This window comes from Podarcis bocagei (genome assembly GCF_964188305.1).
Source record: "Podarcis bocagei genome assembly, chromosome: 16".
Lineage (NCBI taxonomy): Eukaryota > Metazoa > Chordata > Lepidosauria > Squamata > Lacertidae > Podarcis > Podarcis bocagei.
In genome coordinates this window covers 21,464,021-21,485,658 of record NC_138142.1, presented here as the reverse complement: position 1 = coordinate 21,485,658, position 21,638 = coordinate 21,464,021, and the positions used below count along the sequence as shown (strand labels likewise).

Below are 21,638 nucleotides of genomic sequence, written 5' to 3'. Positions count from 1 at the left end.
AGACTCCCTGGAAGACCCTGATGTTGGGAAAGATTGGGGGTACAAGGAGAAGGGTACGACAGAGGACGAGATAGTTGAACAGTGTTCTCAAAGCTACCAGCATGAGTCTGACCAAACTGCGGGAGCAGTGGAAGACAGGAGTGCCTGGCGTGCTCTGGTCCATGGGGTCACGAAGAGTCGGACACGACTAAACGGCTAAACAACAACAACAAACTTAAAAGATTGGAAGTGGTGTGTGAAATGGAGAGCTTCCGTACAGTTGGGAGACTCAGGACAGATAAATGAAAGTATTTCTTTATTCAACACATAGTTGAACTATGGAACTCACTCCCGCAGGAGGGAGGCGTAGCCAACCAACTTAGGTGGCTTTAAAAGGCGATTGGACAAATTCAGAGAGGGCAGGGCTCTCATTGGCTGCTAGCCACAGTGACTGTGTTTCTACCTCCACTGCCAGAGGCATACATTTCTTGGGTTGCCATATTTCCAAAAGTGAAAATCCAGACACAATAATTGTTGGACTTTTGCAGAATCTGAGAAAGAAGTTTTGTGTTTACTGGGAATGATATATAATGAATTGAAAAAGATGTTTAAAATAACATTTGTAAAAAACAACAACCCCAGAAGCTTTCTTTTTGGGAGTTATAGGAACAGAACGGAAACAGTATAGAATCTTATTCATGTATGCGACTACAGCAGCAAGAATTTTACTTGTCCAAAAATGGAAAGAAGAAGAAGTCCCAGGAATAGATACAAAAACATATGGAATATGCAGAAATAGCAAAACTTACCGGAAAAATAAGAAAACAAGATAACAGACTTTTCATAAAACCATGGAAATGGTTTATTGGATATTTACAAACAAACTGTAAACAGATAAGAACATTGGCAGGATTATTGTAATAACCTGCAGTTTCGTAAGAGTATGTATTTAAAGCAGATGAATAAGTTAATTTGGATATGCAGAAAATCTTAAAAATAAATTTAAGGAACAGCAGAAAGAGGGGGAAGGAAGTCAAGTTTTGAAATGCTAAAACGATAGTAAAATTATTGAAATGCATAAACCTGAAAGTCATAAATAAAATAGTTTTTAAAAAATGAAAAAAAAGAAGTTTTTGAGCTTTTTTAAAGGAAATTTGCCAAAATCTATAAATTCCAACATGGGTTCCCATACGTCTGGAATTCCACGGGCATTACAGGCAGACGGAGAATCACCTTGAGATTCAGAAGCGCCATTTGTTAAGTGTCTAGTAGCCTTCGAGTAGTTTTAATGCATTGCTAGGAAGGAAGAGGGTGTTCTGAACCCGGTTGCAGCCATTACTTTAGGAGGTACGCGCGCAATGTTTCGGGAGATGGATGGGCTTGTCTGATTCGGACGGGGTAGAAATATGTTTTGCACGCGGACTGCAGAACAACTTGTCGTGATGTATCCATTTTGCTGGCAGTGAGCGCTTTGCGTTGTCTGTCTCGTCTGTCATCCGACAAAAGACTTCTTTTAAAAATAGAAATGGGGGGGGGGGAGAGAGAGAGAGAGAGAGAGAGAGAGAGAGAGAGAAAAGAAAGAAATCTACTGCAGTCTCATAGCCAATGCAAAATTCAACTGTCTTCATCTCTCTCTGAACCACAAGCCTTTATTTGCCTAGAATCTGGGTGAGGTCTTCTCCCCTTATATGTCACATATATATTTATCAAATATGTGAACACCAGCCTTATAGGGGCACAAATGCATCTTACGATGGAAGCCACTGTTACATAGTCATCTTAGCACACGTGCTTTTTAACTTATATTTTATAGGCTTTTAGCTTTTTGTGTTTCTTTTATTTTTTTGTGAACCGCCTTCAGTCTCAGTTCTGCAGAAAAGGTGGGATATAAATACCGTATTTTTCGCCCTATAGGACGCACCGTCCCATAAGGCGCACCTAGTTTTTTGGGGGGGAAATAAAGGGGAAAAAATTATTTTTCCCCCAGGCGTGGGGCTGGGGCGGGGGAGGCCCGAGCTTCCCCTGACCCCAGCCCCCAAACAGGCAGCTCTCTGCAAGCCGTGGGAGCCCAGCGCTGGCCCCTGCTGCTTGCGGAGAGGTCCGCGAAGCCTGGACGCGCTGAACTCAGCGCGCGCAGGCTTCGGCATGCAGGCAACTCTCCGCAAGCAGCAGGAGCGCTCCCGCTGCTTGCGGAGAGGTCCGCGAAACCTGGAGAGTGAGAGGGGTCGGTGCGCACCGACCCCTCTCGCTCTCCAGGCTTCAGCGAAAGCCTGCATTCCCCTTCATTTTTGGAGGGGAAAAAGTGTGTCCTATAGGGCGAAAAATACGGTAAATCGTGGTGAAGGGATAGCTCAGTCGGTAGAGCATGAGACTCTAAATCTCAGGGTTGTGAGTTCAAAACCCAAGTTGGGCAAAAGATTCCTGTATTGCAGGGGGTTCAACTGGATGACCCTCATGATCCCTTACAAGATTCTATGATTCTATGATGGTGACGATGATGATATACCAGGGTGGTGTAGTGGTTAGAGTGTTAGACTAGAACCTGGGAAACCACCGTTCAAGTCCCCACTTGGCCATGAAGCTCACTGGGTGATGTTGGGCCAGTCACTGCCTCTCAGTCTAACCTACCTCACAGGGATGTTGTGGGGATTAAATGACGAAGGGAGAGAAGAACGTTTCCCACCTTAAGCTCCTTTGAAGAAAAGGACAGAAATGCAATAATTAATTAATTAATTAATTAATTAATTAATAATAATCTGCACTGCAGGGGTTGGACTAGATGAACCTCGCAGTCCCTTCCAACTCTATCATTTTCTCATTATATATATGTGTGTGTGTGTGTGTAATATTTTTGTTTTACAATTTAAAGTACTCATTTTTGTATCCTTAAGATATCAGTGTCTTCCCTTCTTATTCCATGGTTCATTTTATATATCATAAATCCCTGCATATTTTACAAAAAACGATGCCATTCAGTATTCCACTATTACATCCATCAAAACGTATTTACACTGTTGAATTTATCTTAATGCTGCAAGCGTTTTCAGCTGTACAACTCTATGGTTTTCTCTACGATTCTACAATTCTATGATGAATAATGGACCTCAAAGCAATTTACAAAAAGAGTTAAGATTAAATCATCATCTTAAAACAAACAGTTAAGCACAGCCATTAAAAACCCCCAGAAAATAATCAAATTCAGCAATGACCAAAAATAATCAAATTCAGCAGTGGCCAGATTAAAACACATGGCAACTTTCAATATGTCTGCGTAGGCTTTGCCTAAGCAAAAATGTTCTTGCCAGGCGCCAGAAAGAGCAGACTGAAGGAGCCTGCCAGATGTCTGTAGGCATGTAAGGTTGACAAAGGCTGTTTTAGGTAGTCCAACACTTGGGTCAGGATGATGTGCTCCTCGGAGTAACCCTCCTTTCTCAGACTCCTCCATTATGGGCTAGAACAGGGGTCAGCAAACTTTTTCAGCAGGGGGCCAGTCCACTATTCCTCAGACCTTGTGGTGGGCCAGACTATATTTTGGAAAAAATAAAATGAATGAATTCCTATGCCCCATGAATAACCCAGAGATGCATTTTAAATTAAAGGACACATTCTACTCATGTAAAAACACACTGATTCCCGGACTGTCCATGGGCCGGATTTAGAAGGCGATTGGGCCAGATCCAGCCCCCAGGCCTTAGTTTACCTACCCGTGGGCTAGAACAGGGAATTCAATAGCTCGCCTTCCATAAAGGGTCTGTGTTTAGGCGTACAGGGTGTCCATCAGTTCTAGTACAGGAATCTGAATGGTAATCACGGCGGTTAGCGAATTCCTATAAATCCGTTTCGTTATATGGGAGGGAGTTGGCAGCACAGATGGCAATTGCGCACCTGTGCAGATGTTTCCTATCGCGTCGCAATCAACACAAGATTGCTGGAGGGCCTGCGGGCTCTGGGGGACTTCCTTCCACCTTTGGTGGGAATGCCATCAGGTTTCATTATTCCGGTCCCGAGTATATTAAGAAATATCCAAAACAATTAAATCACCTGCTCAGGCTTCCCCACAACTGTCATTCGTCAATATGTGGACAGACAGCTTGTCACTCCAAAGAGCTCTTGATTTGGATTTTCACTGCCACTGGGATTTCAACAGCCCAGCAATAGGAAACCTTGAAAAAATCCGCATTTGGCTGTGTGGTATTATAACTTACAGACTTTGGCTACCATGGGAAAAAATGCACAAAAATTGTGTATCTCCAGGGGGATGGAGGGTCCAGAATGCTTTTAAGTCATCCAGTATGATCTTATTTCCTACTATTTAGGGCTGGGCGATATCTGGTTTTCAACATCGTGATATATCATCAGCTAAACGTTGTGCTATACCAGGCATAGGCAAACTCGGCCCTCCAGATGTTTTGGGACTACAACTCCCATCATCCCTGACCACTGGTCCTGTTAGCTAGGGATGATGGGAGTTGTAGTCCCAAAACATCTGGAGGGCGAGTTTGCCTATGCCTGTGCTATACTAATATATCACAATGTCTGAAATAAGGATGGAGCTATGTAGAGGCATTGTCTGGCTTCATGGTTTTTACAACAAGGCGATTTTTGCATAACACACACACACACACACACACACACACACACATCATGATTCGCAATATACTGCCAGGTTGAAAATTATGAAACCAATATTGAAACCATTTTTGGACGATGATGTATTGATGCATCACCCAGCCCTACGATAGACTGTAATGCTCAACATTCACCAACCACTGCAGCTCGTAATGTATTGCTTTATTCTAGCGCGTCACCGTTTCTTTTCCTTATTATTGATTCTTTGTTTGCCCTGTTTATGTTGTGATGTAACGCCCTGCTACTGCACTTTCGGGGTTGCAAATAGTGTTCACAAAGATCTAAATTTTAAAAAATTGAATTAAATAAGTTCTCCTGACAGGAATGAGGAAGAGGAAGGCCTCTGAGACAACCCATAATCCTTTGGGTCCTGGACTTCTTTCAACATGGGCTCTTTTACTCTTTACAGAAATTGAAAGAGACAGAGAATTCTTCTGGAGGGTTGCTGGAGGGGAATAATGTATCTCCATATTTGTAGCTTTGCCATCACTTCAGTGCTTGACCTCCCGCCATTTTTAACAGGTATCTGATCAACTCGGTGAAGATCGGGCGGGGCTACTTCCATATGCTTCGCAGAGAAACTCTGGAGAGGCAGGAAGCAACCAGGCTGGAAGAGTGGAAGGAGCAGGAAAGGCAGAGGACTGACTGTCAGCCGCCGAAATACCCATCATCCTCGTCCTCCGATGAAGACTCAGGGGATGAAGAACTGACTGAGTAGGTGTTCTTCAAGGCTCTTGATCTATTAACAGCCGTTTCCTTTTTCCAAATGTGACCTCTAAGTGGCGCCATTGGGTTCCTGAGGTTCGATTGAGAGCTGAGCTGATGGCGTCTCAGGAGATCATCCACACACACCTGTTTGCAAGGTTGACTAGCTCAGAGTTGGCCAATGCGATGCCCTCCAGACATTTTAGACAGTGTGAGAAACGGCCATGTAACCTAGGGCTGCCATAGCCAGTGTGGTGTAGTGGTTAAGAGCGGTAGTCACGTAATCTGGTGAACCAGGTTCGATTCCCCGCTCCTCCACATGCAGCTGCTGGGTGACCTTGGGCCAGTCACACTTCTCTGAAGTCTCTCAGCCCCACTCACCTCACAGAGTGTTTGTTGTGGGGGAGGAGGGGAAAGGAGGATGTTAGCCGCTTTGAGACTCCTTCAGGTAGTGATAAAGCGGGATATCAAATCAAAAAGTAAAAATCAGGGCTTGTCGATTGACTTAGGTCTAAGATCCATGATGCATGGCAGCCCTACATACACCAAGTGGGACATGGGCGGCGCTGTGGTCTAAACCACTGAGCCTCTTAGGTCGGTGGTTTGAATCCCCATGACGGGGTGAGCTGCTGTCGCTCTGTCCCAGCTCCTGCCAACCTAGCAGTTCGAAAGCACACCAGTGCAAGTAGATAAATAGGCGGGAAGGTAAATGCCCTTTCTGTGTGCTCTAGCTTCTGCCACGGTGTCCCGTTGCGCCAGAAGCGGTTTAGTCATGCCGGCCACGACCCAGAAAGCTATCTGTGGACAAATGCCGGCTCCCTCAGCCTGATGTGAGATGAGTGCTGCAACCCCATAGTCGCCTTTGACTGGGCTAAACCATCCAGGGGTCCTTTACCTTTACCTTACACCAAGTGAGATTCTTGGCTCAGTGTCATCTACACTGTCTGGCAGCTGCTCTCCAGGAGCTCAGTCCTACTTGGAGATTCCAGGGATCGAGTCACAGACTTTCTGCCTGCAAAACAGATGCTCTACCCCTGACCAATCATAGGAGGCTTCCTTATACCGAATCAGACCATTGGCTCACCCAGCTCAGCATTTTCTACACGGGCTGGCAGCAGCTCTGCCGGAGTTCCTCGCAGCCCTACCCAGAGATCGAACCTTTTGGCAAGCAGAGCGTGTTCTCTGCCCCTGAACGCCTCTCTTGCACATGGGTTTAGGGCAGTGTTTCCCAACCTTTTTTGGGCAAAGGCACACTTGTTTCATGAAAAAAATCTCGAGGCACACCACCATTACAGCCCCGTGACGTCAGCGCGCAGCGTCACGCCGGGAGGGACATGAATTGCTAGCAAATTACATAATCACCTCCTTGAGGGCTGGCTCATCTTCTCCGAAGGCAGAACCCCATTAATTAACAGCACAGACTCACACCATAGCCAAGACGAGGGGGGGAAAACCTCAGTCATGCACAGTCATGCACATGTGGGGGCTAAATGAGGACGAAGACCGGGCAGAGAGCAGGGTTCAAATCACCCCACCTGGCCAGGACAATCCCTGGGTGCTCCCTTGGGCCACTCGCCTGACCCACCTCGCAGGGCTGTTGTTGCGCGGATAACACGGGGAGAATCACGCGCGCCCCCGGGAGCTCCGTGGAGGAGAAAGCGGGCGATGAATGCAATGCACGAAATATATGAGAGGCGACCAGGTTTTGCAGGTGAGGGGCCCCCGCCAGCCTCCGCTTCCAACACCCGGCGCAACGACGCCGAAGCTTCCCCCCGGGCTCGGCTCGGGGAGCAGCGCTGCTCCCCCCCGGCTCCCCTTCGCCCTCCCGGCTCTCTCTGCCGCCCACTGGGGACCCCCCTCACCTGCCAAGTCCGGAGCGCCGGTGGAAGTTGCATGCATGCATGCAGGGCGCCGCGTTGCCATTGCATTGTACTGCACTCCATGCAACGCCTGCACGCATGCATTGCCTTGCACGCCCGCCAAGGGGTCTCCCCGCGGTCCGATGCGTCCCCTCCGGCGCGGATGCAGCATTGCAAAAATAACCCCCCCCCCGACGCAGCCCTACCTGGGGGGCAGCCTCCGCCTCCGCCGCTCCGCCTCCGCGGGGATCCCCGGGCTCCATCCTGCCGCCCGATCTCCGCGGGGGCGCAGGCAGGCTGCGCGGGGTCTGCGCGGAAGAGCCCCTGCCCGCCCGGCCGCCGCTGCTGCGCTCATTCCATGGCCGGGAGAAGAGCGCTTCAAACAAAACGCCCGGCCCGCCAGGCCACGCTGGGAAACGTAGTTCGCGCACCCCGCACGGGCGCGGAGCCCAAGGGCGAGGGGACTACGGATCCCGGCAGCCCCCGCGACGGGGACGGAGGGGGAGAGGCCGGGTGCAGGGATGGAGGGACGGGTGGGCGAGCGAGTGAGTGAGTGGCAGCCGCCAAGCCTTGGCCGAGAGCCAGGAAGGGCCTCCCCGGAGAAGGAGGAGGAGGAGGGAGGCGCAGAGCGGGAGGGAGGGAGGGAACCCCAGGGGTCATCTAGTGACGGCGCCCCAATCGAAAATTTGACTTTTTTAAAAAAAAAAATCTTTTGAATTTTTTAATTTTTCCCGCGGCACACCAGGCAACATCTCGCGGCACACTAGTGTGCCGCGTAACAGTGGTTGGGAAACACTGGTTTAGGGTATACACGCCATGGCGCTCACAGACCGGACATTAGTATGGGGGAACGAGTGGAGGCTCTGCATGGCACAATTTGAATCAGTATTAGAAGGAATTATGATAATATCTCTATGCCCGAAGCACATGAGACACTTTTCACAATATAAATCACCCTTTTTAAAAGAAAATTCCCCAGTCTTGCATTAAAGGAACATCTTTAGCTGTTAAGCATGCAGGAGACCAAAGAGGAGGGTGATTTTGCTATTATGACATTTTCCTTGTACAGGACTCCGCAGTTGTAAATGTCTATGGGGGTGCTAATTTTGCAGGTCAGGGTGCTCTTCAGAAAGGACGAGGAGTGCCAGGAGTGGGTGTAAATCAGATCAATAAGCAGTTCCTGTCTAGAACAGATTGTGCTTTTGTTTTCTGACAGCTGTGTCTCTTTGTCTCTCTCTCTCCCCCCCACTCTCCACCCCCAAGTTTCTTTCTAACAGAATGTCCCTTTCTGAGAGAGACGGAGAAAAAGAAGAAGAAGAAAATTGTCCGACCTTTCACCCCCGTCTACAACGGCCTGCTGTCGGAAAAGCATCCGGATGCCCACTTGTACGTTCGAAGGCGTTAATAACGTCAGGAGTAGTCTCCGACTCTCTGCGTGCCATTTCTTTTCAGAGACCACTTGCAGTTTGCCTGTTGGTCTGGGGAAGGCTCTCTGTATGTGCTCAGAGGGGACTTTGGCTCCTTTGTTCGCTTGGTAAAAGGGGGATCATAACCACGTATGGAATATGATGCTAAGCAGGTGGTTAAAGGAAGTGTTTGTTTCCTTTGAACAGTACCTGCAAGAGAGTTTAGCGTATATTCTGTGTCCAGGGCAGCTGTCTACCAGCTCTGTCTGGTATGCTGGCTGTGACCCTCCCTGCCTGCACACTGTCTCGACAGAATTGTGCACGCTCTGGTTATCTCTCTCTTGGACTGCTGCAATGCGCTCTATGTGGGGCTACCTTTGAAGGTGACTCTGAAACTACAACTAATCCAGAATGCGGCAGCTAGACTGGTGACTGGGAGCGGCCGCCAGGACCATATAACACTGGTCCTGAAAGAGCTACATTGGCTCCCAGTACGTTTCCGAGCACAATTCAAAGTGCTGGTGCTGACCTTTAGAGCCCTAAATGGCCCAGTATACCTGAAGGAGCGTCTCCGCCCACATCATTCAGCCCAGACACTGAGATCCAGCTCTGAGGGCCTTCTGGCGGTTCCCTCACTGCAGGAAGTGTAACTACAGGCAACCAGGCAGAGGGTCTTCTCGGTAGTGGCACCCGCCCTGTGGAACACCCATCAAAATGCCAAAGAGATAAACAATTATACGACTTTCTGTAGACCTCTGAAAGCAGCCCTGTATGGGAAGTTTTTTAAGTTTTATGTTTTGCTGTGGGGTTTTTCATATTCTGTTGGAAGCTGCCCAGAGTGGCTGGGGAAACCCAGTCAGATGAGTGCCGTTTAAGCAATTTATTATTATTGTGGTTATTGTTATACCTAGTTAAACTGTTGTTTTTGAGGACCACAGGCCCAAAGCCCAGTTGCGTAGTTCTCTGCTTTGTGGCCCATTTCCCCCTCTCCAAACTCACTGCCCCTGAGCCCACCCCCTCTGCCAATCAGCCCCAACATCTGCCAGTCAACTCACCATCTGCCTTTCTCCCTCTTTCTCTTTGACAGCGACTCCATCTTCCGGCAGCTGTGCGCCCTCAACTGGCTCTTGGAAGCTTTGACTCTGGATCCCAACAGCAGCATGAAACCTGTGATGACATGCTGGAATCCCAGGTGGGTCTTGGTGCAGTTAGGCCAGGTGATGGTGTTTGGGGGGTGGGCTGGTTCCCCCCCCCCCCGGAGATACCTTGAAAATGGGCAGGCGGCTCTGAAAATGGGGTAGAGCAACTCCTCCGTTGGTTGGGGTTGAGTGTGGCTTCACTGCTGCGAGTAAACTATGCAAAAAATCACCCCATGAGCTTGGGTTGAAGAATTCAGCCCTGGATTTAGAAGGCTACACGGCTGTAAATTCCATATTCTGTACTTTCAAGAGAGGACAGGCCACTAGCCGTAAGTAAAGCACTCTGCACGTGTTTAGAGCCAGAAGCTGGGCACTTTCGATGACTGGGTCCTGCCACTGGATGTAGAATTTGTGGCTATGGGCCCAAGAGTCACCTGTGTCTCAGCGGTGCCAAAAGGGGCATGGAATAAAAGCCAGGGTGTAGCCACTGATAGCTCGCCCCCTTCTTTTTTTTCCCTTAGCCACTACGGCGGTGCAAAAAGTTCCTTGAAAGTCATCGCGAAAGAAAAGACTGTGAAGGCTCGATGGGAGCACTTTCTCTTGCAAACAAAGGTAACTCGCTTTATGCCAGTTTGCAAATACAGCCGTACCTTGGATCTTGAACACCTTGCGACTCAAACATTTTGGCTCCTGAACACCACAAACCTGGAAGTGAGTGTTCCGGTTTGTGAAGGTTCTTTGGAAGCCAAATGTTTGGCGTGGCTTCTGATTGAGTGCAGAAAGCTCCTGTGGCCAATCGGAAGCCGCGCCTTGGTTGTCAAACGTTTTCAGAAGTCGAACGGACTCCCGGAACAGATTCCGTTTGACAACCAAGGTATGACTGTAGTTGTTTAGTGTTTGTTTAGAGCCTTAAAAAAAGAAAATAAAACAAATCACCATTCCTGACACCCTCCCTGGGATTCTGGGGTTTTCCGCCAGCCCTTCAGAACAGTTTCCGTGGCATGTGTGGTTGGAGGAGGAGTGTAAATTCTTTCTCTGGTGGGGTGGTTACCTAGTGCTATACTGGGTAGCTGTCATTGTCTCCATACTGCAGATGGGATAACTGAGGCTTGCCTTATGCCTCTGCAGTGAGTGTTGGATGCCACCACACACAGGCTCAGCGCCTCCACCCCACCAGCCCCTCATACTTGTTTGGGCTCTGAATCCAACAACTAGCTATTATTGTTGCTGCTGTTGTTGTTGTTATTTAATAAATTTGTATACCAATCTATACCCACAGGGCTCAGGGCGGTTCACAACATAAAATCACAATATGGAAATACAAAATACATAATAAAAACAAGAACAACAATCCCTCCCTCCTCCACAACACATTTTAAAAGGGCATTGGATGCCAATCAGCCCAAGGCCTAGTTAAAGAGGAACATTTTTGCCTGGCGCCTAAAGGTGTATAAGGAAGGGGCCAGGCAAACTTCCCTGGGGAGAGCATACCATCCACGCAGCAAGCAGAAATGTAGCTGTCAGGGGTTCAGGAGCAGAGGCACAGGAAAGGGAGGAAATAGAGAGTGAGGGGGAGGAATCCAGAGGAAATATGAGCGATGACAACGGCCCGAGATCTCTGAGTCTTTCCAGTGAATCGGAAGATTCACAGAAAGGGGCGCCAGTGGTCAGAGCAAGGGGGGCGCCTAGGGGGACACCCCAGGAAGAAGGGACCAGAGGGGACTCAGAGAGCAGCAGTTGGAAATCGGGACCAGCTTCCCCACCAGAGCGCAGTAGGGGGGAGGGGTCCCAGGTATCGGGATCTGGCGGCTCGCCGCAAGCGGGAGGGCATGAGTCAGGATTGGCCACACCTCCATCGGGGAGCGAGGAAACGGTCAAGAGGAAAGTTGAAGGCTGGGCGCGCGCGCCAAGTTCAAATGCACAGGAAGGCGGCACAGTAAGCAGCCCGGATAGGGAGCCAGGTCCTAAAGCCCGCCGCACGGAGGGAGAAGAGTCCGGGGGGTCATCGTCAGAAGAGTCCAGGAAGGAAGAGACCACGGGGGGTAGAGGGACCCAGAGGAGGAAGGAAAGGCGGAAGAGGTGGAGTAAGGCTAGAGTATTAAGTTGGTGTACAGGAGGCGGAGACTCAGACGGAGCTTCGCCGGTCTAGCTTCTAAGACGTGGAGCTGCGCGCTGCGGCTTGAAAATGGAAACTGTAACTCAATAAAGACTTTTGTACAGTACTGCCGGCTAGCGTGGTCCTCTGTGAGCTGGGACCTGGAAGCGGCTCTGACAGTAGCCAATAATTCTCTGTATTGAATTCCACGATTATTTCTCCTTCCGGTCAAGAAGAGCGCTAGAATCAGATCTCAGCAGAGGATTTGGTCTTGTTCAAAAAAGACCTCATTCCAAAAAAAGTTGACCTATCGGGCAATCCCACTGCAGGCAAAGCAACAATCCCCTTCTCCACCATAATATTGTTGGAGTTTTATAACATATGGAATTTTTTACAAGTGTCTGGTCCCAGCAGAATAGCATCTTCAAAGCACCTCCTTGAACGTGTGCCAAAATGGCAAATCTGACCACATTTTCTCCCCCTTTGTTCATCCTCAAGCCAGGTGCCTAAATCAGTTTCCCATGTTTTCCTAATACTTTGTGGAATTGTCTGTGTGTGGATGTGTCTCCGTCAAACAGTAGGACCATCTTGATGAGGCACTGCCTCTTAAGGGCTTTCTGTTGCATTTCTCCAGAGCAGAAAATACACCCAGAAAGGACAGTACCGGGGCAGGAGAATCCCCAAGAGGTCTTCCACCATGAGCATCTCCTCTCCCCACAGCAAAACGACCCTGACCAGCACAAGCTCCCTGTCGCCCATCTACGACGAAGCGGCCCAGCCCCCTTCTGACAGCGCCAAGGAAGGGGAGGAGATGGAGTCCATCTTCAGCAAGACAACCAGGGAAGAAGAGGAGCCGATGTGCTACCGTGAGTCCCGGAGAGCTCAGCGACTCCCCTCTAGGCTGTCATGGCTACCCCTCTCCAGAATTTATTTATTATATCATCTGCCTTCCCCCCCATCCCCTTCTCAGAACTGCAGACACTGCTTCAGATGATACACGAAGACGTGGCGAAGAATTTTAGCAAAGAAAATATGTTTTGGAACTTGACACACGGCTGGTACGTTGCGCCTTTTGTGGAAGCGGTCACAGTATAAAGAGAGAGGGAAAGGCAGGATATCAAGTCCAAACTCCTCCTCCTCCTCCTCCTCTTCTTCTTCTTCTTCTTCCTCCTCTGCCCAGTCCCTGACACCCGATGTCCTCCTGGAGAAATGGATGTTGGCAAGTCAAGCTGCCATTCCCACATACCCAGCCAGCAGCTCATTCCATTGCTTGCTCCCTGAGGCCACAATCACACCATATATTTGGAGCGCTCTGAGAACACTTTGAATAGTTGCGGCTTCCCTCAAAGAATTCTGCATGTGGTGTTTTGCTGAGGGCGCTGAGAGTTATTAGCAAACTTCTCTTCCGCCTCGTGTCTCAGAGTCATTCAACAGTTGATCCCTCTTCCCAGGGAAGTCTGGGCATTGTAGCTCTGGGACAACAGCGGGTGTCTTCTAGTGATCCATATCAAACTACAGCTCCCAGGATTCTTTGGGGGAAGCCATGAAAGTTTAAAGTGGCATTGTCCTTTACATATGATGTGAGTGTGGCTTAAGAGTCTTCCCATCTCCCCAATTTCCTCCAAAGGCCCTACCCAGAGAGCCCTGATGGGACAACTGCAGAAAATTATACCCATTAATTGGATGACTGTGTATCTCAAAAGAGAGGCCAGATTTTTTTTGGGGGGGGGCATTTCTCGTTGCATTTTTGCTTCAGTCCCTGCATTCTGGTCATGTGCAAGACTCAGTTTCTGCTCCTTATTTTGCAGCTCGCACACCATATTGTCAAGACGCGAGCTGGAGAGCGAATTTTCATTTGGGCAGAAGGGCAAAAGGTAGGGGCTGAGAACACGACTGAGCATGGTGCATATGGCAGCGACACAGCTGAACATATCACACATTTTTTCAGTTTTTTACTACAATTCAGACACGAATGTTCTTCATGCAGTTGCTGGAAGCCACAGAGCATCCTGCCTGGCCACTGCAAGAACCATAGCTGACAACTTACAGATTTGAAAATAAGGGACCAGCAGCCTCAAAAATAAGGGATCAGCAGCCAAAATAAGGGATAAACAATTACTTTGATAAAATACATATTTTGTTGCGTGCAAATGGCTTTATACATATTTTGTTGCGTGCAAATGGCTTTAGATACCTATTAGGTCCATAAATTACCATATAGCATATATTCAACACACACAAAAAACAGCAACAATTTGATGTTGACAAAGGACAGCTGGACATAGAAAGGGCCCCATTACCTTCAGTAGCTTATTTAAGAGGCATCATCAATAAGGGACAGCAGCGGGACATGGCGCTGGGATAAGGGACTGTCCTGCCAAATAAGGGATGCTTGACAGCTATGGCGAGAACAGGATGAGCAGCTGAGATCTTATGTTCAAAGGAGCTCTTCAGTGTGAATATTATGGGTGCAATGGCAATACCAGGAGTCAGTTTTGCTAATGTGTGATTGCTTTTAAATGTTTTCAGATTTTGTGTGTGTGTGTGTGTTTTTAAAAAATGTCCATATGAAAACTCACCAGTATTTTTAATGCCAATTTATCCCAAGGGATAGCTCAGTTGGTAGAGCACAGGAGGCAGGGTTGTGGGTTCAAGCCCCACATTGGGTAAAAGATTCCTGCATTGCAGGGGGTTGGACAAGATGGTCCTGGATGTGCCTTCCAATTCTGTGATTTTTTTTTAATGCAATTTTGCCTAAAACACACATTCCATCATCTTTGTCTGCCACTCCTCTAATGTTGGTAAATCCGAGTGTCTTGCTTTTCAGCTCAGTTTCGTCCTCGAAGGAAGAGAAGACCAGCACAGGAGTCGCGAAAGAGGAGACCTCAGGGGAGCAGAGGCCAAAGAGGTAGGGAGGGGGAGCAGCCGTGTACAGTGGTAGCTCAGGTTACAGACGCTTCAGGTTACAGACTCCGCTAACCCAGAAATCGTGCTTCAGGTGAAGAACTTTGCTTCAGGATGAGAACAGAAATCGTGCTCCGGCGGTGCAGCGGCAGCAGCGGGAGTCCCCATTAGCTAAAGTGGTGCTTCAGGTTAAGAACAGTTTCGGGTTAAGTACGGACCTCCGGAACGAATTAAGTACTTAACCCGAGGTACCACTGTAGTGGCAAGTTCAGAAGGCCAGGGTGCCTTCAGCATCATCCTAGGATTATGGAACAATCTCATAATGGCCTAATAATACTAATTAGGGATGCCTTGCTACAATCAGTGCAGCTAACTCTCCATGTGCTGCCTTTCAGCTAGCTCTATTTTCTGTCCACGTACCGGGACAAATGACTTGAAATGCTCCAATATATTCTTTCAGAGCAACTTAAATCGTGTTTTCTGTGACGTTCCATTGTGCATAACAGAACTTGCAGGCCGTTCTCTTGAAACTGAAGCGTTGGTGGGATTTGAACTCTAGACTTGCACTCGTTGCAAAACAGCAGCACGGGTCCTCAACTACTTGAGAGTCCTAACTCTGTATGTCTGGAAGAGACAGGCGCCAAGAGCAATCGTGTATTAGAGAAGCGCTCCGGATTCTTTGCCTGAGTAATCGAGGCTGAATTCCTCAAGCTAACAATCCTGGGTCTGCAAACTTTTGTATCATCATTCTTGCACAGAAGAAGCCTCCTGATTTCAGACCTGCTCTCCCTTGATTGTTAGCTGTGTGTGTCCATTTCCCTTTGAATTTCCTTGCAGTTCGATGACAGTGACTGTCCGGGAAGATAAAACGGTGACAGCGACCTACTCGGACGAAGACACCACTGAGCAGATCAACAAACCTCAAAGGTAGGTGTGCGGAGGTAGGCTTCTTTCCTGAGGGTCAATAAGATGGACTCTATTCTGGCTGTGCAGAAGCTCCTCCCACAAACTCTGACATCACCCACGGGAGGAGTTTGCACACACCCAGGGAAGTCTCAGTGGCAGAAAGTAAGGTGATGAAGGTGACCTCTCAACATACTTGTTTCTAGAGCAGGGGGTTTAGTGGGCTGTTCAGCTGAGTTAGCATAGGAGAGAAACATAGGACAGGGAACTTCTTTGTCCCAGGAGCTGAATCAGAGGCCGTCCGGTGAAGCTGAACAGTGGGAGTTTCAGGGCTGACAAAAGAATGGGCTACTTCCCATGGAGTATATAGTATGGAACTCGCTCTCCCACAAGGTGTGGCAATGGTTTTAAGAGAGGATGAGACCAATTCATGGAGGATCAAGCTATCTGTGGCTACTAACTATATTCTTCCAGTTCCATTGTCCCAGGCAGTGTGCATCTGAATACCCATTGCTGTGAATCTCAGGCAAGGGGAGGGTTTTCCAACCCAAGCCCTTTTGTTTGCCCCAGAGAGGTCCGTTTCCCAAACTGGCCAGCTTGGACAGATAAACTGGGCCTACCCTTCTTCCACCTCTCTAGAGATCTGGAGCCTGTGGGTTTATCCCTCTGCTTCTCTCGCCTCTAGCCTCTTCCTTAAAAGGAAAGAGCAGACTTTCCAGAACATGAAGGATATCTTCCACGAGGTGGCCCACGAGTCTGCTTTCAGGCTGCACGATCAACTGGACATCCTAGAGAGGTAAATCATATTTCGTCTTCCATCTTGGTTATGAGCCCGAGCCCAGAACTAGGGCTGGGCATTGTCTGGTTATCGACATCGTGATATATCACCACCTAAACATTATGATGCACCGATATATCACAATGTCTGAAATAACAGTGTGACTATGTAGAGGCAAACAGGGTAATGTCCTGGCAACTGCTACTACTTAGGGAAACTGTCCCCCTGCAGCCCCGCTAAAAACCCCTCCTGTTTTTACTCTGCGGCTCCCAGCTTCAGCCCTGCCTGTCCTGCGTCCCTATGGCCCTGTCCCCAGAACAGGGCAGATTTGAATTTGCAGCTGGGTGGGAGCTGGCAATCACACCTTGCTCAGAGGGTTCACTTTAAAAAACAACAACATGTGAGCTACATTGGCAGGAGGCGAGAAGAGAAGAGCACGAGGAAGTACCTGTGCCTGAGTCGCATCACCAAGTTCCGAAAAGATCTCGAGCGGATGAGGCAGTCGATGGTGGGGACGGAGCCGGAACAAGACGCTGAGTCCGAGAACTGGTGAGGAAAAGGGGCTTAAAACCAGAGCGCTTTGCCACGGGGAGAGTGCAAAACAAGGTACTGGCATCAGGAGCCAACTTCCTAAGAACCTCGGCACTTGCATTTAAAAAACAAAACCCAAAGTTTCTAGCTTGTCAGGAGGCAGTTGAAAGCACAGAGGCATTTACAGGTGACCTCCGGGAGTCCAGGAATCTGAGCAGCCACAGGAAGTCGCTTCTCAGTGAGCAGCAGGCATGTAAAAAAAAAATTCCAGCGGGTAAAAATATGCAAAAACGGTGGACAAGGTGTTTTAAAACCAGGAAGTGGGCAGAGTTCTGCCCTACCATCTCAGTTTCCAGTAGGCAGGTGGATATGGCTGGATAGGTTTTGCCATTTCCCATCTTAGGATTTTGCAGCCTTAAGACACCACCTTGCGGACCTGTCATGGGCATTTGGTGGGGGGGAAAGAAACTGTTTTGACATACAGTTGCTCTCCATCACATTGTGGAGGAAATGCCATCTTGGAAGACCCTAACACAGTGTTTTCCAAACTTGGGTCTCCAGCAGTTTCTGGATTACAACTCCCATCATCCCTAGGTAGCAACCCCAGTGGTCAGGGATGATGGGAATTATAGTCCGAAATCAGCTGCATACCCAGGTTTGGGAAACACTGGCCTAACAGCTCACCACAAGCTGTCCAGGACACTTGCGTTGAAATGCCTGTTTTCGTTCCAAGGTTCTCCACTTTGCTGGCCAGGATCCCAGATGACGTCAAGAGAGACCACCGTACCCAGAAAGTTCTAAAGAAACTGGAGAGGTTTGCGAGGAATCCGGACTTGCGCATCCGACCGCCTACCTTCCTGAAAGTGTTGGGGGAGCTTCGGATCTGGGAAATCTGCTCTCCAGACATCTGCGCAGCTGTGGAGGTGAGAGATGCGAAAGGAGAGTCTGTCTGAAAGGGCCGAGAGTGCCCAAGGCAGATTTGCTCATCCCTGAGCTTCTCCATGACAAGAGAGAGAAAACAAATTCAGTTCATTAGGCTCTCGCTCAAGGATCCTGGTAAGAAATCTTTGGCCTTTTGGGAGGGATGCTGTGCTCTGCGGGCCTCTGCTTCTATCCAGAATGATTTAGATTACCTTTTTAAACGTGCTCAGAGGGCTCCACGTTTGTTTTATTGGAGCAATCGGTACAAAGCCTCTGCAAGATCGGTCAGCGTTATTATTGACATCTTGCAAAGGAGAGAGCCGAGAGAGAGGCGTTTCCTCCTCTCCTCTTTCTATATAAATCCTGGAAGCTCAAGGAGGGTCGCACAGTGGAATTGATCTAGGGTAAGATTAGCATGGACAATTTCACATAGTGCACCATTGAACTCCCAGGATGAAAAATATACCCCCAAAGGCCCATTCAAGTCCAGCATCTTTCCTGTGCTCATTGTGGCCAAGCAGATCCCCTTTCTCAACCCTGGGTCCCCAGATGTTGTTGGACTACAACTCCCCCCTTCCTCTGGGCTCTGTCTCCTGTCCTAGGTCATTGAGGACGCGGCGGGCTTGGAGCTGCTTCAGTACCACCTCGAGAGGAGAACACCTGAGTTTGCTAAAGAACCACCCGAGGCAAAAGGGGGCAGGGGGAGTCTTGGACAGCAGAGGAATACTATTTCCCGTTTGTCTCGAGTGCCTCCGGGTGCATGAGAACAGAGAACATCCAACAAAAGATATGCAATACAGTTCCTTTCACATAAGTGCCGTGGTCCTGCAGGCTTGTTTTTAGAAGCTGCTCACACACCCCTCTCCTTGGGTACAAGCAATTTTGGCAGGTGGAGAGGAGGGGGACGACCTTGTGTGGGAAAAGAGCCCAAGGGTCCTTGTGTTTTTTTCTTGCTTATACACACAGCCTCTTGAATCTGCTTTTAGGTTTAAAGGAAAAAAGGAAATTTGGGGGAAGATGATGCACACACACCCTACATTCGCCCTCAACGGCATATTTAACTCGCCTTGTGCTGGATTTACTTGTTTAGACTGACAAGGTATTGAAGGGAAGTAAATCTGCAACTAGGAGAGTTTCCTGACCAGTCCTGAACAAATGACTAGATGAGTGTGATTTGGATCTGCAGGGAACAACAGCAGTAGCTGCCTCTTACCAAGTCAGACCCTTGGGCCCATCTAGCTCAGTAATGTCCACACTGATTGGCAGCAGCTCTCCAGAGTTTTAGGCAGGGCCCTGCTTGGGAGACAGCAGGATTTGAACTTGGGATCTTCTGCAGTTGCCCTACCACTGAGCTACAACTCTCCCCTGCTGCTGAACTAGTGGAGGTGCAGCTAGAGGGCTATAGCAGCAGAGGCAGAGGGAACCCTCACCTTCCCTGGAGTCCAGAGTCCAGCCTTGTAGCTCATAAGCCAGATCTCCCACCAGGGTGACATTGCAGCAGGAATGATGTACCACTACCAAACCCACCTTCCACTTACTTGTCCCTCAACCACAAACTCGTTTTGTTTCCGGCAATTCAAACAATACCAGTGCCAGTTCCACCAATTGCTGCCTGTTTGGCTTCCAGTAACCTGGTTAGGAGGACCCGTTCCTATAAGATATCCACCCAATAGATGGTGGGGAAACTAGTGTAGAGCCTAATCGCTCCTAATTGGGCTGTTTTTAAAAAGGATGTAAGTTCCAGGTCTTGTGCAAAACCTCTTCATCACTTTTGCGCAAGACCTCACTCTTATTATTTCAGGAAATGAAATGGGCATTTGCCTGTTGCCCCCTGAAAAAAGCAGACACTTCTGTTTTACCCGGTGTGAAGCACGGTGGCCGAGGCTGGTAACACTTGCCATTGTGCTCTTCCTGGAGATTTTTGTTTATAAAAGATGTATACATGCAAAGGTATAGCAACAACCTCATGCATGTAAACAGCAGAACAAAAAAACAAACCAGAATGGTATTACAGTGGTGCCTTGCAAGACGAAAAGAATCCGTTCTGTGATTCTCTTCGTCTAGCGGTCTTTTTCGTCTTGCGAAGCAAGCCCATTGAAGGATTAGCGGATTAGCGCTATTCGCGCTATCAGCGGCTTATCTGCTGATCGGATCAGCTGATAAGCGGCTTAGCGCAATTAGAGCTATTAGCGGCTTTTAGCTGCTTTTAGCGGCTTATCTGCTGATCGGATCAGCTGATAAGCGGCTTAGCAGCTTAGAAAAGGGGGGGAAAGGGGGGGAAACCAGCAGGAACTCGCAAGACATTGTTGTCTTGCGAAGCAAGCCCATAGGAGATTCGTTTTGCGAAGCACCTCCAAAATGGAAAACTCTTTCGTCTAGCGAGTTTTCCGTCTTGTGAGGCATTCGTCTTGCGGGGCACCGCTGTATCAGAGTTCAAGGGCAAATTGCAGCCAGGCAAGAAGCACTCAAGGAAGGTGCAAAGCAGGACAGGTGAGGGCTTAGTTACTAAGGCCAGATAGAGAACCCTAGAGAGCCACATTTGGCCCCTGGGCTAAAGGTTTTTCACTCCTGCTCTGTGGCCTGTATGTTTCTCCTTTACAACATGTCACACATTCCCTCTCGCCTCTTTCTTAGTTCCTGCGTGAATATATTGTGGAGATGCCCATGGACGATTACAAACAATGGTTACAGTCTCGAGTGACAATCCCTAAGCGAGCACACAGCGCTCCACCGATATGCTGAAAACCCCCCTCCCCGCAAGGGCTGGGTCGAAAAGACTAAGGACAAAGGCTTCATTTTTTTATAAAAAAAAAAGAAATGAGACACGTGCTGAGAAAGAGCTGGATGAAGCCGACACCTGGAGTGTCTACTTGGAGAACTGTACTCTTGCTCATACGCCTGGAATGACGCGTGGCTAGGGCCCAAGGGCCACACTCTAGAACCCTCTCAAAAGGCTGGAATTGCTCATTCTCAGAAAGGTTCATTTGGAATTGCATCACCATCGCTTGCAGCTGCAGGCTCAAAATGACAAGGAAGAGAATTGAACAGCCAAAGCCATTTTAACTTTTAGATGTTTAATTTAATTTGGGACAGGAGGCGTGGAATTACGTGCCTGCAACAACCTGCAGTTCAGTGAAGGGAGCGGATCCCTTTGCTTGTGGTGATCAGCTCTCTCTGCTGAAAGGGAGCGGATCCCTTTGCTTGTGGTGATCAGCTCTCTCTGCTGAAAGGGAGCGGATCCCTTTGCTTGTGGTGATCAGCTCTCTCTGCTGAAAGGGACAGATCCCTTTGTTTATGGTGATCAGCTCTCTCTGCTGAAAGGGAACAGATCCCTTTGCTTGTGGTGATCAGCTCTCTCTGCTGAAAGGGAGCGGATCCCTTTGCTTGTGGTGATCAGCTCTCTCTGCTGAAAGGGACAGATCCCTTTGTTTATGGTGATCAGCTCTCTCTGCTGAAAGGGAACAGATCCCTTTGCTTGTGGTGATCAGCTCTCTCTGCTGAAAGGGAGCAGATCCCTTTGCTTGTGGTGATCAGCTCTCTCTGCTGAAAGGGAGCAGATCCCTTTGCTTGTGGTGATCAGCTCTCTCTGCTGAAAGGAAGCAGATCCCTTTGCTTGTGGTGATCATCTCTCTCTGCTGAACGGGGCAGTTCTGAGGCTTCAGACCAATGCCAGCATTTGCAAATGTTTTGTTATTTCTGTATGCTTTGAATTATTAAAAAAATTGTTTTAGCAGTATGCATTCCCAGCGGCTTCTCATCCAGTTAGTAGAGCATGAGACTCTTAAGCTG

The 21,638-nt window shown here is 48.7% G+C and overlaps 1 protein-coding gene across 4 annotated transcripts in view; it reads left to right on the top strand.

Moving 5' to 3' along the window:
• Nucleotides 1-21,581, top strand: part of CCDC60 (coiled-coil domain containing 60) — a 58,457-nt gene extending 36,876 nt beyond the window's left edge. For 3 of the 4 annotated variants that reach the window (XM_081175272.1, XM_081175274.1, XM_081175275.1), the window contains 14 exons: nt 5,131-5,322; nt 8,436-8,558; nt 9,666-9,770; nt 10,239-10,329; nt 12,447-12,678; nt 12,783-12,870; nt 13,621-13,686; nt 14,640-14,720; nt 15,554-15,643; nt 16,305-16,415; nt 16,815-16,946; nt 17,662-17,851; nt 18,452-18,605; nt 20,484-21,581. In XM_081175272.1, the coding sequence (XP_081031398.1) occupies nt 5,131-5,322; nt 8,436-8,558; nt 9,666-9,770; nt 10,239-10,329; nt 12,447-12,678; nt 12,783-12,870; nt 13,621-13,686; nt 14,640-14,720; nt 15,554-15,643; nt 16,305-16,415; nt 16,815-16,946; nt 17,662-17,851; nt 18,452-18,605; nt 20,484-20,494 (1,666 nt within the window). In that variant the 3' untranslated portion in view covers nt 20,495-21,581. The remainder of the gene's footprint in view (nt 1-5,130; nt 5,323-8,435; nt 8,559-9,665; nt 9,771-10,238; nt 10,330-12,446; nt 12,679-12,782; nt 12,871-13,620; nt 13,687-14,639; nt 14,721-15,553; nt 15,644-16,304; nt 16,416-16,814; nt 16,947-17,661; nt 17,852-18,451; nt 18,606-20,483) is intronic. The other variant, XM_081175273.1, reaches the window with a different exon arrangement.
• The last annotated feature ends 57 nt before the right edge of the window (nt 21,582-21,638 follow it).